The 17,076-nt window shown below is 43.7% G+C and overlaps 1 protein-coding gene across 1 annotated transcript in view; it reads left to right on the forward strand.

Moving 5' to 3' along the window:
* PRICKLE2 (prickle planar cell polarity protein 2) overlaps window positions 1–16,391 on the forward strand; it is a gene marked incomplete at both ends in the record, with an annotated part of 348,209 nt that extends 331,818 nt beyond the window's left edge. Inside the window, 1 exon segment of the mRNA XM_079712511.1 lies at window positions 15,517–16,391. Within this exon segment, the coding sequence (XP_079568637.1) occupies window positions 15,517–16,391 (875 nt within the window).
* Window positions 16,392–17,076: the final 685 nt, after the last annotated feature.

Below are 17,076 nucleotides of genomic sequence, written 5' to 3' on the forward strand. Positions count from 1 at the left end.
GTACATCTGTTACTGGGGTAAGTTTATCAGGAAGTTAATGAGCAAGTCAGCAGGTAGATGGTAAGAGACTTCCAGTCCGAACACGAGTTTTGATCCTGATCAGGCTCGTTCTTGTGACTGTACCGGGTCTGTGAGGTTTGTCAGTGATGCACCTTTAGTCCTATGGTAATGCTTGTCACTTCCCAACCACGCCGGTTCAGAGGCACCTTCCTACCACAGTGCTGCTACAAAAACAAAACCTCTGCCGTCGCGGAAACCAGAATCAGTCATGGCCCTCTCTGGAACCAGCTGGTCTTCAATATGGGCCAGTCTCACGGTGTGTCAGGGATGGGGGAGTGGCCCTTCCCTGAAGGGGGCTGGCAGGCCGAGGTGGGGTTAAGGGGGTAGGCAGACGTGCCCGCTCCCACCTCCCCTCCAGCCTCCCCTCCCCCATAGCAGCCGTTGAAGGAAATTGTTTCACGCATCTGGCGCCACTCTCCCTGGTACCACAGGAGCAGATGGCAGACGCGTGCCTGCGAGCACTTATGACCTGCTGGTCACTTGGGACGCGCTAGACAGGCTGGTGACCAGAGGAAGGAAGGAAGGAAGATGCATCGAGGGCTCGAGATCTCAGAAGCTTCAAATGGGGGAGGGAAGTAAGACAGCAAAAGACTTAATAAGCCCAGGGAACTTCTGAAACCCACTGAGGGAAGGACAGGCTGTCAGGAGTGGATTTGTTGAGAAGAGTTTAGAGAGAGAACAACTTTACAGTTCCCCCGATTTGGGAGACTGGCCACACCCAGCCTAGGGGAACACATTCATCCTTCTCTAGAAAGAGGGTGCGTCTGCCCTGGCTAGTGGTAGGCTTAACCACGGTTGCCCCTGGAGGGTCAGGAACAAGTTCTCCTTAGTGTACCATCAGCAGCTCCAGGATTGAAACTGTTAGAGCAGTGGTTCTCCATCAGGCTGACTTTGTCCCCCTGGGGATATTTGGTGTTGTCTGGAGACAGTTTGAGTTGTCACAAAGGGGAGGGGGGGCTTCTAGTGGGGGAAGGCCAGGGATGTTGCTTAACCTCCTACAATGCACAGGACAGCTTCCAGCACAAAGAATTATCCTGCCCAAGATGCAGATACTACCAAGGTTGAAAACCCTGGATTAGTGTCTCTGAGGGTACGGGCTGTCCTGGATTAGAAGCACCTCTAGTTGCAAAGAAGATTGCCCTTGAAGCTCTGTCACAAGTCCGGCAGCGTTCCTCTAATCCTCAAGTGTGTGTGAATCACCAGAGGATCTTGTGCAGAAGCAGATTCAGATTCTGCGAGTCCAGATCGGCTGCCGTTGCCCCTGGTCCACAGGTCACACTTTGAAGAGCAAGGGATTTTGAGTTTGTTCATAATCTCCCACCCTCCTTTCCTTCTCCCTCTCCCCATCTCCCCATCCCCACATCCCCACCCCCACTCCCCCAGCCTTCCCTGCTGTACTCTGTTCAAACCAGTCTGTGCCCTGTCACCAAGGAACATGTGGTGGTGGTTAAACTCCACTGCCTAGATGACAGGTTCTCTGCAGCTGTTGCCAATTTGAAGTTCAGGGTGTTGATGAAATCAGTCGACTTAGTTGGGGAGAAAAAGATCCCAAGGGACCTGAGCAGGTGACCCACATGCACTTAAGTCAGCTGGTACCCCAAAGATATTTTTTATGGTCTCAGACAGTTAGCCTGGGTAGAGCCCTTGACTTTTGGTGATGCTCAGACGTGATACAGCTTCACATTCACATTCACGTTCTAAACCAGAGGTTGAAACTGTTTCTAGAAAGGGCCAGATAGTAAATATTATACGCTTTGCAAGTCATGCAGTCTGTGTCACAGTGACTCACTTCTCCCATTACAGCAAGGAAACAGCCATAGACAGCATGCAAATAGATGTAGTTGTGTTCCAATAAAACTTTATTTACAAAAACAAGTACATAGTGAGCTGGATTCGGCCCATGGGCCATGGTTTGCAAACCCCTATTCTAAACAATTCCTTTTTCTTCATGTCTCTGCTTCAGAAAAAAAATATATTGGGAAAACCTTACTAAATCATCAGTATGGGTTGTAAATGTATAGAGGGCAAAAAGTGAGTAGATATTCTTTCTTTTACTGAATTGCATCTTTCAAGTTGGCAGAAACACAGTTCTCTGCCTACGCCAGTTGTGCTTTTTTTGTTTTGGTTTGGTTTTTTTGTTTGTTTTCGCAGGGGTGGAGTAGGACTAGAAAGGGCAATAAATGAGGAACAGAAAGAGGTACCAAAAGAACTGCCAGTACATTTAAGTCTGCATTTTCTTTTCTCTGGCTTGAGCGAACACCTTCTGCTCTTAGAATAAATAGAGGGAGGGAGCACCGCAAGCAAAGATTGCCCTTCTCTTCCATCAGACCCAGAGCATTCTTTGAAAGTAGTGATTTTTCTCACTGTCACTGGCTTCTGTTGAGACCTCCTATTTGCAGTGAGGAGGCATTGCTTGGACAGAAACGCTGGAGTGTTGTTTAAAGCGCCCTGGCTGCATTTTTGGGTTGACAGTTTAACCACAGGGAACCGCAGGCTAAATTCGATACTGATGTCTCGTTGGGGCACGTCCTGTGGGACCTGAGGGAAACCCCCAGCCCCTGAGGCGTGTGGACACTTCTGTCGCTCCTGGCCACGCCGACCCCAGGGATAAGGATAAATCAAGGCGTTTAACTCCACGGTCACCATCCAGCGCCTCTCACAAAGCCTGCTTTCTTAGAAGAGGAGAAAACCCTCTCTGTCTATTAATAAGACGGAGTTCCACTGGAGAGGAAAGAGACCTGGCATCTGTGTCTCATGCTGCCCGGTGGGATCTTCTGCCAGGCTCTCCAGAATGTGTTGGGGCCCTGAGGGTGCCAGCATTAAGTGCGGGGTCAGACGATGGACTTCCGCCAGAGCTCCCTGGAGAACTTAGTGTGCAGTTTCCACCTCCCATACCACAGCTGTGCTCGTTCACACATACACACACACACACACACACACACACACACACACACAGAGTTATGGCTTGGGCAGCAAGAAAAGTAAAGTTCATTCATTGCAGAAGAGCAGAGTGGTGTTGAGAACCCCATTTGGTTGGACCGTATTGATTTGCAGTGTTTTGTTTGTTTGTTTGTTTTGCGTTACGCGGGCCTCTCACTGTTGTGGCCTCTCCCGTTGTGGAGCACAGGCTCCAGACGCACAGGCTCAGCGGCCATGGCTCACGGGCCCAGCCGCTCCGTGGCATGTGGGATCTTCCCGGACCGGGGCACGAACCCGTGTCCCCTGCATAGGCAGACAGACTCTCAACCACTGCGCCACCAGGGAGGCCCGATTTGCAGTGTTTTGACACTAAGTCTCATGCTACACAGACAAGTGGAACAGAGAGTTGCATTTCCTCTGGGTAGAGAAGTCAGCCCCAGCTGCAGTTTGGAGGCACAAATTATTTTTATTATTATTTTAGTGGCTCATCTTCAGTGAACATCATGATGTGTCTGGTCCTGTGTGGCTCGTCTCGGGTTCATTCATTCATATAATCACGCCTTCAGCAAGTATTTGTTTGTCTTTACAGTTGGCTGGCTGTAAATTTCTTGGAGCATGTGCTCTTTCACTGGGGACTCTTAGGCCTTGCTTGCTTTCTTCCCATGTATTGAATACCAGCTACTGAGATCGGGGCTAGCAAACAGGAGCCAGCTCCTGCCTCTTGGAGCTTATAGGCTCACCAAGGAGATAGAGAGGAAATCAAAACTACACAGATTTATGGTAGTTGTGATGAGGCTTAAAAACATAAGGTGGGACTTCCCTGGCGGTCCAGTGGTTAAGACTCTGTGCTTCCACTGCAAGGGGTGCAGGTTTGGTCCCCGGTCAGGGAACTAAGATCCTGCATGTCACACAGCATGGCCAAAAAAATAAATGAAAACGAAAGGTATGTATTTTCTCACCCAATCATCACTAAAGCTTTTGAACTCAGGTACTGTTGTTAGGCCCATTTTACACATGCATCTCAAGAGGTTCAGAAGTTGCCCCAAGTCACCTTTCAGTTCTGCTCAGAGTGAGTTAGAGAGGGAAGGAGTGTTTCTTACGGTGAGGTGTGACCTGGGATAGTATAGATCCATCTTGGGGACATGGAAGCTGCTAATTTAAACAGATCACCAGCAGTGTGATCAATAAGACAAAATATTTTTGCAGTTTGAGGGGCTAACTATAAACCACACGTTCCTCTAATATTGGAGAAGCCCCAGATGGTGGGCTGTGTAATGAACCGCCAGAGACAGTGAGCTTGATTCGTGTGACCGTGGGTTTTTTGGTTCCTGATAGTTGGCATGCCACTCATCCAACTTACAATCAGTTAATCTTTAAGTCCTGGCCTGCTCCAGGTCAGAGGGTGGTTGCTTTTTCCTAGCTGTGGGCAGCGTGAGGATTCATTTACCTTAACTCCACCAGCAGGATGCCCGGCACTGCTAGTTCCAGTGTGGTAAACCGAGAGCAAGATCCCTGCTCCCAGAGGGCATCCATTTGGCTACCAACTTAAACATAAATTTAAGAAAATAAGTCAGAGTGGGGACTTTAAGCAAGGGTCAAGTGCTACAGAGTGACTGTTTGGGGGTGGGGGACAACTTTGCGCCTTGAGAAAGAGCAATCAGGGCGGGCACCATGGAAGAGGTGATATTTACATGAGGTCCTTAATAATCAAAAGAAGGCAGCCATGCAAAGGGAAGAGTTTTCCATAAGGAGCTGATATGAGCTTGCTGGTGTGTGTAAGCACAACTAAAGCAGAGTCAGCCAGGGAGGAGCATTTAGTCCACGATCTTGGAGAGACTTTGACATCTGCATAAGGTTTCTGGATTTGACCAGTAGTGAAATTAGCCACAGAGCCGCTCTGTTTAGAGGCAGGCATACAATTATTGCTCATCTCTGGGCAACACTGGCCATTTTGTGCATCCCCTGCATGTAAGAAGCCCCTGAAGAGGAATCTGAGTTAATAAATGAGAACATACACATTTCTCCTGTCTGGAGTGAGCCGGTGGCCTTTCCAATCCTACCCGCACATCTCCCAGCTTACGTTTAAGTAAAACTGATAGTGGACTCTGAGCTTGAGCAACAGGGCTCTCTAGTTCTTGCCAGAGGACTTTTCTTCTGTGGGGATTGGAGACGCTGAAGGGTATCCTGAGATTTCCCAGGAGGCAGAAGTACACAGTTCAATAGGGCATCATCACCTCCCAGCAGAGTGGAAGCTATCCTTCCTCACGTTTACTTCCTCATTGAATATGAATGTATTCGCACACAGGACATTCTCAGAAATGCATGACTTTGGGGCTTATAAAAGACAGGTTCAGGAAAACAGCCTGTTTGGGAATGTATAGTATTTGCTAGATTATTTACCCTGGCCCTAATTCCAAAAGCCCCGCAAAGATCATCGCGCCCACCCATGTAGCTCTTGTTTCTCGGTGTGATTTTTGAAGGTTTTTTTTCCTCCCTTACTAGAGTTGATCTGCTCAGGCTAGTCATTCATCATCTTGCGTTGCCATCCTCTCCGCTCGCCTTCAGCTTGGGGAGGTTCTGGAAGTGATTAGCTGTTGTAAATCAGCTTTTATGATGTGTATGTCACAGATAAGCAGCTCGGAAAGCAGGAGTCAGAGAACTCCACTCCTCTTACCCTGCCAGTTATCCCAGTAATGAAATTTTTAAAAAAGAAGAAGTGCCTGGAAAGTACCATGTTTGGCAGAATAGTTTCTTTGTAGGCATATCCAACGTTTAAACTGAACTCTTTAATGAGAATACTGCATTATTTTTACACCATTTTATTGAGTTATAACCTACATAAGGTAAAGCAAACAAATATTTAAACTGCACCTCAAGGGATTTTTACGTGTGCATCCTTTTATAATCATCACCCAGCTCTAGGTAGAGAACATTTCCTGTGCCCTGGACATTTCCCTGTGCCCCTCCCACTCTTCTGACCTCTGTCACCACAGACAGCCTTAGCCTGTTCTTGAACTTCACGTAAATGGAATCGTACTGCCTGTACTCTTTTGTGTCTCTCAGCGTTTTCTATGAGATTCATCCGTGCTGTCCGTGTAGTTATTCATTGTCGTTGTGTAGTATTCCAGTATAGCATGGTTTCTCAACTGGGGTATTATTGATATTTGGGGCTGGATAATTCTTCATTGTGGGGACTGTCCTGTGCATTATAGGGTGTTTAGCAGCATCTCTCTGGCCTCTACACACTAGACACTAGTAGCATCCCCTACCCCCAGTAATTTCCCCTGGAATTGAAAACCATTGCATCACATGACTATACTACAGTTTTTAAGAAACTTTTTATTTGGAAATAACTTCAAACTTATTGAAAAGTTTCAGAAATGGAACAAACAATACCCATAAAGTATTTACCTAGATTCACCTATTGTTAACATTTTGCCCGTTTGGTTTATCATTTGCCCTCTCTTGTGTGCACACGCATGCACACACACACACACACACACACATCTGCGCCCAGTGTATTTCTGAACCATTTGAGAGCGAGTTGCATCCATCTTGGCCATTTACTACCATATACTTCCATGTGTATTTCCCAAGAATGAGGATCTTCTCTGACATTATCCTAATTATCAGTTAACCACAGTATATTTAGCATAATCAATGTATGAGTTAGCCCATGTCCCAGTTTTTGCATTTGAGGAAAAATTATCCTTTGTAGCATTTATTTTCATTACAGTGCAGGTTCCAGTCCAGGATCAGGTATTGTATATAGTTGCTGTGGTTCCTTAATATCCTTTAGTCTAGAACATTCACTCAGTCTTTGTCTTTTATGATACTGAATTTCTTTTTAAAAATATAATCCCTTTTCTTCTTAATAGAATATTTCTCATTTGGGGTTCGTCTAGTCTTTCCTGCTGAATCCATTCAGGGTATGTGTTTTTGACTGAAAGACTCCGTAAGTGGTAGTGTGTCCTGCTTAGGGAATCCCATCTGGAGGGACATGGTGTCAGTGGCACCTCGTCAGTGATGGAGGTGGCCAGAGTGTTGTCTGATTACTCCACTGTATAATTATTAATTTTCTCTTATAGATAATAAGCGATATGTGGGGAAACACTTAACACCATGCAGCTATCCTGCTCCCCAATCAAATTTTACCCCCTAAATTTAGCATATTTCGTGCCTTGCATGAGCCAGTCTTTACCTACAATGGTTACAAAATGATGATCTTCCAAATCCAGCACTCCTTCTGCATGCACACTCCAGCCTATTATGTACAAGAGCCCTCTCTTCTCTCCCATTTATTTATTGGTATTTTTATCTGTTATCAGTATGGATTCATGAATTCTGATTTTCTCAGTGGTTTATAAATCATTACTTTTTGAATGCTCAAATTGCTCAACTTTGGCTGGTGGGATCCCTTTGAAGTTGGGTCCTGTATTCTGAAAACCAACCGCCCTTCATTTTTGTTTTTTGTGGGTTTTTTTTTATTGTTACCAGGGGCATTTATTTATTTTATTTTATTTTTTAACATCTTTTTGTTGTTGTATTTTATTTTATTTATTTTTTTTATACAGCAGATTCTTATTAGTCATCCATTTTATACACATCAGTGTATACATGTCAATCCCAATCGCCCAATTCATCACACCACCACCCCCACCCCCCTGCAGCTTTCCCCCCTTGGTGTCCATACATTTGTTCTCTACATCTGTATCTCAATTTCTGCCCTGCAAACCGGTTCATCTGAACCATTCTTCTAGGTTCCACATATATGCATTAATATACGATTTTTGTTAGTCTCTTTCTGACTTACTTCACTCTGTATGACAGTCTCTAGATCCATCCACGTCTCAACAAATGACCCAATATCGTTCCTTTTTATGGCTCAGTAATATTCCATTGTATATATGTACCACATCTTCTTTATCCATTTGTCTGTCGATGGGCATTTAGGTTGCTTCCATGACCTGGCTATTGTAAAGAGTGCTTCAATGAACACTGGGGTGCATGTGTCTTTTTGAATTATGGTTTTCTCTGGGTATGTGCCCAGTAGTGGGATTGCTGCATCATATGGTAATTCTATTTTTAGTTTTTTAAGGAACCTCCATACTGTTCTCCATAGTGTCTGTATCAATTTACATTCCCACCAACAGCGCAAGAAGGTTCCTTTTTCTCCACACCCTCTCCAGCATTTGTTGTTTGTAGATTTTCTGATGATGCCCATTCTAACTGATGTGAGGTGATACCTCATTGTAGTTTTGATTTGCATTTCTCTACTAATTAGTGATGTTGAGCAGCTTTTCATGTGCTTCTTGGCCATCTGTATGTATTCTTTGGAGAAATGTCTATTTAGGTCTTCTGCCCATTTTTGAATTGGGTTGTTTGTTTCTTTAATATTGAGCTGCATGAGCTGTTTATATATTTTGGAGATTAATCCTTTGTCCGTTGATTTGTTTGCAAATATTTTCTCCCATTCTGAGGGTTGTCTTTTCGTCTTGTTTATGGTTTCCTTTGCTGTGCAAAAGCTTTGAAGTTTCATTAGGTCTCATTTGTTTATTTTTGTTTTTATTTCCATTACTCTAGGAGGTGAATCAAAAAAGATCTTGCTGTGTTTTATGTCAAAAAGTGTTCCTCCTATGTTTTCCTCTAAGTGCTTTATAGTGTCCGGTCTTACTTTAGCTCTTGAATCCATTTTGAGTTTATTTTTGTGTATGGTGTTAGGGAGTGTTCTAATTTCATTCTTTTACATGTAGCAGTCCAGTTTTCCCAGCATCACTTATTGAAGAGGCTGTCTTTTCTCCACTGTATATTCTTGCCTCCTTTGTCATAGATTAGTTGACCATAGGTGCGTGGGTTTATCTCTGGGCTTTCTATCTTGTTCCATTGATCTATATTTCTGTTTTTGTGCCAGTACCATATTGTCTTGATTACTGTAGCTTTGTAGTATAGTCTGAAGTCAGGGAGTCTGATTCCTCCAGCTCTGTTTTTTTCCCTCAAGACTGCTTTGGCTATTCGGGGTCTTTTGTGTCTCCATACAAATTTTAAGATTTTTTGTTCTAGTTCCGTAAAAAATGCCATTGGTAATTTGATAGGGATTGTGTTGAATCTGTAGATTGCTTTGGGTAGTAGAGTCATTTTCACAATATTGATTCTTCCAATCCAAGAACATGGTATATCTCTCCATCTGTTGGTATCATCTTTCATTTCTTTCATCAGTGTCTTATAGTTTTCTGCATACAGGTCTTTTGTCTCCCTAGGTAGGTTTATTCCTAGGTATTTTATTCTTTTTGTTGCAATGGTAAATAGGAGTGTTTCCTTAATTTCTCTTTCAGATTTTTCATCATTAGTGTATAGGAATGCAAGAGATCTCTGTGCATTAATTTTGTATCCTGCAACTTTACCAAATTCATTGATTAGCTCTAGTAGTTTTCTGGTGGCACCTTTAGGGTTCTCTATGTATAGTATCATGTCATCTGCAAACAGTGACAGTTTTACTTCTTCTTTTCCAATTTGTATTCCTTTTATTTCTTTTTCTTCTCTGATTGCCATGGCTAGGACTTCCAAAACTATGTTGAATAATAATGGTGAGAGTGGGCATCCTTGTCTCGTTCCTGATCTTAGAGCAAATGCTTTCAGTTTTTCACCATTGAGAATGATGTTTGCTGTGGGTTTGTCATATATGGCCTTTATTATGTTGAGGTAGGTTCCCTCTGTGCCCAGTTTCTGGAGAGTTTTTATCATAAACGGGTGTTGAATTTTGTCAGAAGCTTTTTCTGCATCTATTGAGATGATCATATGGATGTTCTTCTTCAATTTGTTAATACGGTGTAGCACATTGATTGATTTGTGTATATTGAAGAATCCTTGCATCCCTGGGATAAATCCCACTTGATCATGGTGTATGATCGTTTTAATGTGTTGTTGGATTCTGTTTGCTAGTATTTTGTTGAGGATTTTTGCATCTATATTCATCAGTGATATTGGTCTGTAAAAATTTTCTCTTTTTGTAGTATCTTTGCCTGGTTTTGGTATCAGGGTGATGGTGGCCTCATAGAATGAGTTTGGGAGTGTTCCTTCCTCCGCAATTTTTTAGAAGAGTTTGAGAAGGATGGATGTTAACCCTTCTCTAAATGTTTGATAGAATTTACCTGTGAAGCCATCTGGTCCTGGACTTTTGTCTGTTGGAAGATTTTTAATCACAGTTTCAATTTCATTACTTGTGATTGGTCGGTTCATATTTTCTATTTCTTCCTGGTTCAGTCTTGAAAGGTTATACCTTTCTAAGAATTTGTCCATTTCTTCCAGGTTGTCCATTTTATTGTCATAGAGTTGCTTGTAGTAGTCTCTTAGGATGCTTTGTATTTCAGTGGTGTCTGTTGTAACTTCTCCTTTTTCATTTCTAATTTTATCAATTTGAGTCCTCTCCCTCTTTTTCTTGATGAGTCTGGCTAATGGTTTATCAATTTTGTTTATCTTCTCAAAGAACCAGCTTTTAGTTTTATTGATCTTTGCTATTGTTTTCTTTGTTTCTATTTCATTTATTTCTGCTCTGATCTTTATGATTTCTTTCCTTCTGCTAACTTTGGGTTTTGTTTGTTCTTCTTTCTCTTGTTCCTTTAGGTTTAAGGTTAGATTGTTTATTTGAGATTTTTCTTGTTTCTTGATGTAGGCTGTATAGCTATAAACTTCCCTCTTAGAACTGCTTTTGCTGCATCCCATAGGTTTTGGATCGTTGTGTTTTCATTGTCATTTGTCTCTAGGTATTTTTTGATTTCCTCTTTGATTTCTTCAGTGATCTCTTGGTTATTTAGTAACGTATTGTTTAGCCTCCATGTGTTTGTGTTTTTTACGTTTTTTTTCCATGTAATTCATTTCTAATCTCATAGTGTTGTGGTCAGAAAAGATGCTTGATATGATTTCAATTTTCTTAAATTTACTGAGGATTGATTTGTGACCCAAGATGTGATCTCTCCTGGAGAATGTTCCGTGCGCACTTGAGAAGAAAGTGTAATCTGCTATTTTTGGATGAAATGTCCTATAAATATCAATTAAATCTATCTGGTCTATTGTGTCATTTAAAGCTTGTGTTTCCATATTTATTTTCATTTTGGATGATTTGTCCATTGGTGTAAGTGAGGTGTTAAAGTCCCCCACTATTATTGTATTACTGTCGATTTCCTCTTTTATAGCTGTTAGCGGTTGCCTTATGTATTGAGGTGCTCCTACGTTGGGTGCATATATATTTATAATTGTTATATCTTCTTCTTGGATCGATCCCTTGATCATGATGTAGTGTCCTTCCTTGTATCTTGTAACATTCTTTATTTTAAAGTCTATTTTTTCTGAATGAGTATTGCTACTCCAGCTTTCTTTTGGTTTCCATTTTCATGGAATATCTTTTTCCATCCCCTCATTTTCAGTCTATATGTGTCCCTAGGTCTGAAGTGGGTCTCTTGTAGACAGCATATATATGGGTCTTGTTTTTGTATCCATTCAGCAAGCCTGTGTCTTTTGGTTGGAGCATTTAATCCATTCACGTTTAAGGTAATTATCGATATGTATGTTCCTATGACCATTTTCTTGATTGTTTTGGGTTTGTTTTTGTAGGTCCTTTACTTCTCTTGTGTTTCCCACTTAGAGAAGTTCCTTTAGCATTTGTTGTAGAGCTGGTTTGGTGGTGCTGAATTCTCTTAGCTTTTGCTTGTCTGTAAAGCTTTTGATTTCTCCATCAAATCTGAATGAGATCCTTGCCGGCTAGAGTAATCTTTGTTGTAGGTTCTTCCCTTTCATCACTTTAAGTATATCATGCCACTCCCTTCTGGCTTGTAGAGTTTCTGCTGAGAAATCAGCTTTTAACCTTATGGGAGTTCCCTTGTATGTTATTTGTCGTTCTTCGCTTTCAATAATTTTTGTCTTTAATTTTTGCCAGTTTGATTACTATGTGTCTCGGCATGTTTCTCCTTGGGTTAATCCTGTATGGGACTCTCTGCGCTTCCTGGACTTGGGTGGCTATTTCCTTTCCCATGTTAGGGAAGTTTTCAACTATAATCTCTTCAAATACTTTCTCTGGTCCTTTCTCTCTCTCTTCTCCTTCTGGGACCCCTATAATGCGAATGTTGTTGCATTTAATATTGTCCCAGAGGTCTCTTAGGCTGTCTTCATTTCTTTTCATTCTTTATTCTGTTCCTCAGCAGTCAGTTCCACCATTCTGTCTTCCAGGTCACTTATCCGTTCTTCTGCCTCAGTTATTCTGCTATTGATTCCTTCTAGTGTATTTTTCATTTCAGTTATTGTATTGTTCATCTCTGTTTCTTTGTTCTTTAATTCTTCTAGGTCTTTGTTAAACATTTCTTGCTAAACATTTCTTGCATCGTCTTGATCTTTGTCTGCATTCTTTTTCTAAGGTCCTGGATCATCTTCACTGTCATTATCCTGAATTCTTTTTCTGGAAGTTTGCCTATCTCCACTTCATTTAGTTTTTCTGGGGTTTTATCTTGTTCCTTCATCTGGTACATAGCCCTCTGCCTTTTCATCTTGTCTATCTTTCTGTGAATGTGGTTTTTGTTCCACAGGCTGCAGAATTGTAGTTCTTCTTGCTTCTGCTGTCTGCCCTCTGGTGGATGAGGCTATCCAAGAGGCTTGTGCAAGTTTCCTGATGGGAGGCACTGGTGGTGGGTAGAGCTGGCTGTTGCTCTGGTGGGCAGAGCTCAGTAAAACTTTAATCCGTTTGACTGCTGATGGTTGGGGCTGGGTAGCCTCCTTGTTGGTTGTTTGGCCTGAGGCAACCCAACACTGGAGCCTACCTGGGCTCTTTGGTGGGGCTAATGGTGGACTCTGGGAGGGCTCATGCCGAGGAGTACTTCCCAGAACTTCTGCTGCCAGTGTTCTTGTCCCCACGGTGAGCCACAGTCACCCCCTGCCTCTGCAGGAGACCCTCCAACACTAGCAGGTAGGTCTGGTTCAGTCTCCCCTGGCGTCACTGCTCCTTCCCCTGGGTCCCAGTGCGCACACTACTTTTTGTGTGCCCTCCAAGAGTGGAGGCTCTGTTTCCCCCAGTCCTGTCGAAGTCCTGCAATCAAATCCCACTAGCCTTCAAAGTCTGATTCTCTAGGAATTCCTCCTCCCGTTGGCAGACCCCCAGGTTGGGAAGCCTGACGTGGGGCTCAGAACCTTCACTCCAGCGGGTGGACTTCTGTGGTATAAGCATTCTCCAGTTTGTGAGTCACCCACCCAGCAGTCATGGGATTTGATTTTACTGTGATTGCGCCCCTCCTACCATCTCATTGTGGCTTCTCCTTTGTCTTTGGATGTGGGGTATCTTTTTTGGTGAGTTCCAGTGTCTTCCTGTCGATGACTGTCCAGCTGCTAGTTGTGATTCTGGTGTTCTCGCAAGCCTCCCTTCGTTTTTTATTTTTAACACTTCCCTACTTTTTGGCATAACAAGATGTTCCAGTCTCATCTTTTACCTTCCCTCCTCCTTTCCTGGAATTAGCCATTTCTCCAAAAAGTCCTGCCTGATTCCTTTTAATGGGGAATGCTAGAAAATACCACAATTTATTTATCCTTTCTCCTGTTAATTGACGTTTGAATTGTTTTTAGTTCTGGACTATTATAAAGAAAGCTTCTCTGAATACCCTTGTACATTTTTTGGATCCATAAACTGATTTCTGTTGGGTATATAACCAAGACTGGCAGTGGAAAGTCACAGAACAGAACAAGGACTACTGTATAGCACAGGGAATTATATTCAGTATCTTGTAGTGACCTATATTGGAAAAGAATCTGAAAAAGAAAATTTATATATTTATATATATGTGGAAAGAATTTATATATAATGTGTATATATATATAGATATATAAACTGAATCACTTTGCTGCACACCTGAATCATTGTAAATCAACTGTATTACAATTTTTAAAATAACATACATATGTACATACATAAATAAATAAAAAGAAGGACACAGGATCTCCACTCTGGTTATATACCCAACAGAAATGAGTACCTTAAGTCCACCAAAAAAGTGAACACAGGTATTCAAAGCAACTTTGTTCATAATTCATGTATGTATATATATATACACACACACACATATATATATACACATACACACACATACATATATATACACATACACACACATGCATATATATATACACACATATATATGTATATTTAGATTTAGTGGGTATTGCTATGTAGTGTTTCAAAGTGCTCATAACAGTTTTGTGAGGGGAGCAAAAGTTGTTGGCCCCATTAGGTGGGGTAATCAGTGGCAGGGGTTCTAATGGGCCAGTGCAATCCAAAGACGTGTTGTCTGTGACCAGAAATGGCAAAGTTGCTCATCTTTTCTGTTGATAATGAGTGGGAAATGCTGAGATTTTGCCACCTGGTCCATTCTTTTTTTTTTTTTTTTTTTTTTTGCGGTACGTGGGCCTCTCACTGTTGTGGCCTCTCCCGTTGCAGAGCACAGGCTCCTGACGCACAGGCTCAGCAGCCATGGCTCATGGGCCCAGCCGCTCTGCGGCATGTGGGATCTTCCTGGACCGGGGCAAGAACCCGTGTCCCCTGCATCGGCAGGCGGACTCTCAACCACTGCGCCACCAGGGAAGCCCTGGTCCATTCTTAAACTGCTGTTTTAGAGAGTGCTGCTTTAAGATGGGCAAAATTGAAGTTTCTGAAGTCAAGAATCTCCTGCTACCTTCAACATGTTTTTTTCATCTCAGTGATGGCAGTGACAGCATGTAGGTAATGCAGGCTCATTGCTAGGGGCTCCTGCTGTTCGAGAGCATTCGGGTCACTGCTTTGTTTTAAAAAGTGTCTCCCCAGGAGAAGGAGGAATGGCCCCCGGAGTCCCACTCACATCTTCTGACTGCTAGGGGCCGATTTGGAACCCTGGAATAGTCATTTACTAAACACCCTGAGAGAGTAAATATCCCTCTGTCTACACCCAGGGAGCCACTTAGTTTTCAAGACATCTGGGATAGAGGCCCAGGGACAGCAGGCAGAGCAGGAAATTGCTGGAGGTAAACATGGAAGTGAACTGGTCCAGTATCATGGGACTAGACTCTAGGCTCAGTGTTGCTAGGAGCTACTTGCGCGTGGCCCGGCCTCTATAGCTTAAAGGTTCTTTGTCCAAAATATCTCTCCTGTGGAGCTTATAGTTCATCATTAGAACCAGAGAGGTGATTGAGCAGTTTTTAAAGTGAAATTCTGAACAGAAGAAACATCACTTATAAGATACATGATGGGCTCTTAAGTAATTTTGATGAACCTTTGGAGGAATTCATGACTATTAAAAAAACATCTCATGGATGCATTTTACCCAGGCGTCCCCTCTAAGTAGACACTGGCCCACTGTGGAATGGGGAGAGCCCTCCTGCATACTTTCTGAGCGAGCCTTTGTGCAGTGTGCAACCGTGCAACCGTATGCAGCGACCCTGGATAGATAACGGTTCAGGTGACCCACAGCGACAGGACTCCCATGGCTGCACGTTTGTATTCACCTCTGTGAACCTTTCCTCTCTCTCCCCCAGGCCTCTCCGCGGATGGTGGTGCCAAGCGCCAGGAGCACCTCTCCCGGTTTTCCATGCCCGATCTCAGCAAAGACTCTGGGATGAACGTGTCCGAGAAGCTGAGCAACATGGGCACGCTGAACTCGTCCATGCAGTTCCGCAGCGCCGAGTCCGTTCGCAGCCTGCTCTCCGCCCAGCAGTACCAGGAGATGGAGGGAAACCTCCACCCTCTCAGCAACCCCATCAGGTACAGAGACCTGCAGGCCCATGGAAGGATGCATCAGAGCTTTGATTTCGATGGGGGGATGGCGGGCAGCAAGCTGCCGGGGGCGGAGGGCGTGAGGATCCAGCCCATGAGCGAGCGTACGCGGCGGAGAGCCACTTCCCGCGAAGACAACCGCCGCTTCCGCCCTCACCGGTCCCGGCGATCCCGACGCTCTCGCTCAGACAACGCCCTCCACCTGGCCAGCGAGCGCGAGGCCATCTCTCAGTTAAAAGAAAGGCCCCCCCTGAGAGCCAGGGAGGACTATGATCAGTTCATGCGCCAGCGGAGCTTCCAGGAGAGCCTGGGCCAGGGGTCCCGGAGGGACCTGTACGGCCGGTGCCCCCGGACTGTATCGGACCTGGCTCTGCAGAACGCCTTTGGGGAGCGATGGGGACCCTACTTCACCGAGTACGATTGGTGTTCCACCTGCTCCTCGTCCTCGGAGTCTGACAACGAGGGCTATTTCCTAGGAGAACCCATCCCCCAGCCTGCCCACCTGCGATACGTCACGAGTGATGAATTACTGCACAAATACAGCTCGTACGGCCTCCCCAAGTCTTCCACGCTAGGTGGCAGGGGACAGTTGCACAGCAGGAAAAGACAAAAGAGCAAAAACTGTATCATTTCTTAATCTGTTGGGGGTCAGGGGATAGGGGAAGATGGGAGGTAAGAATGTAAATTCAGAAGCTTGCACTGTTTTAAATTTTAAAGCTCTTTGCTTTGGTGGTTCCAGGGAGAGATGAGAAGAGCTCTCTGTTGATGGCGGCAAGGTCACCGACTGACTCGATAGGTAGTCACAGTTCTTGGCATGTTGAATATTATTTGCACATTTCACTTTGGAAACGCTCTAGACTCTACGGAGGCCAGGGTTGGTCACCTCCTTCCCGTCCGTCTGTGTTGAGCTGCCACTGGCAAGATGGCAAAATTGTTTCCCGCTCGCTTATATATATATAGCCTCTCTGGTTCTCTTCCTTTTAGGACCCTTTTTCCAGTACGTAATTTGTTTATTAGCCAGGACCCAAGACTAAGTTATTTACATGTCCATTGTAAATGCGATGTAAATGAGAGTTCTGATAAAATATTTTTGTATTTTGTAATATCAAAGGAATTTCTATATCGTAGGACTCAGTGGAGCCTTGCATGCACGTCCAGCATTGTCTTTGAGTAGTACTCCAAGGTGGTCCAGGACCACTTTTTTTTTTTTTTTTCTTTTTTCTATACAAATTTGTTACATGTCAGTGAGACCTTTTTCAAAGGAGTTTATTCAATTTGGCTTTTTGTGGCTGAAAAAAAAAAATCACCTATTACACCCAAAG

The sequence above is a fragment of the Hyperoodon ampullatus genome (assembly GCF_949752795.1).
Source record: "Hyperoodon ampullatus genome assembly, chromosome: 10".
NCBI lineage: Eukaryota > Metazoa > Chordata > Mammalia > Artiodactyla > Ziphiidae > Hyperoodon > Hyperoodon ampullatus.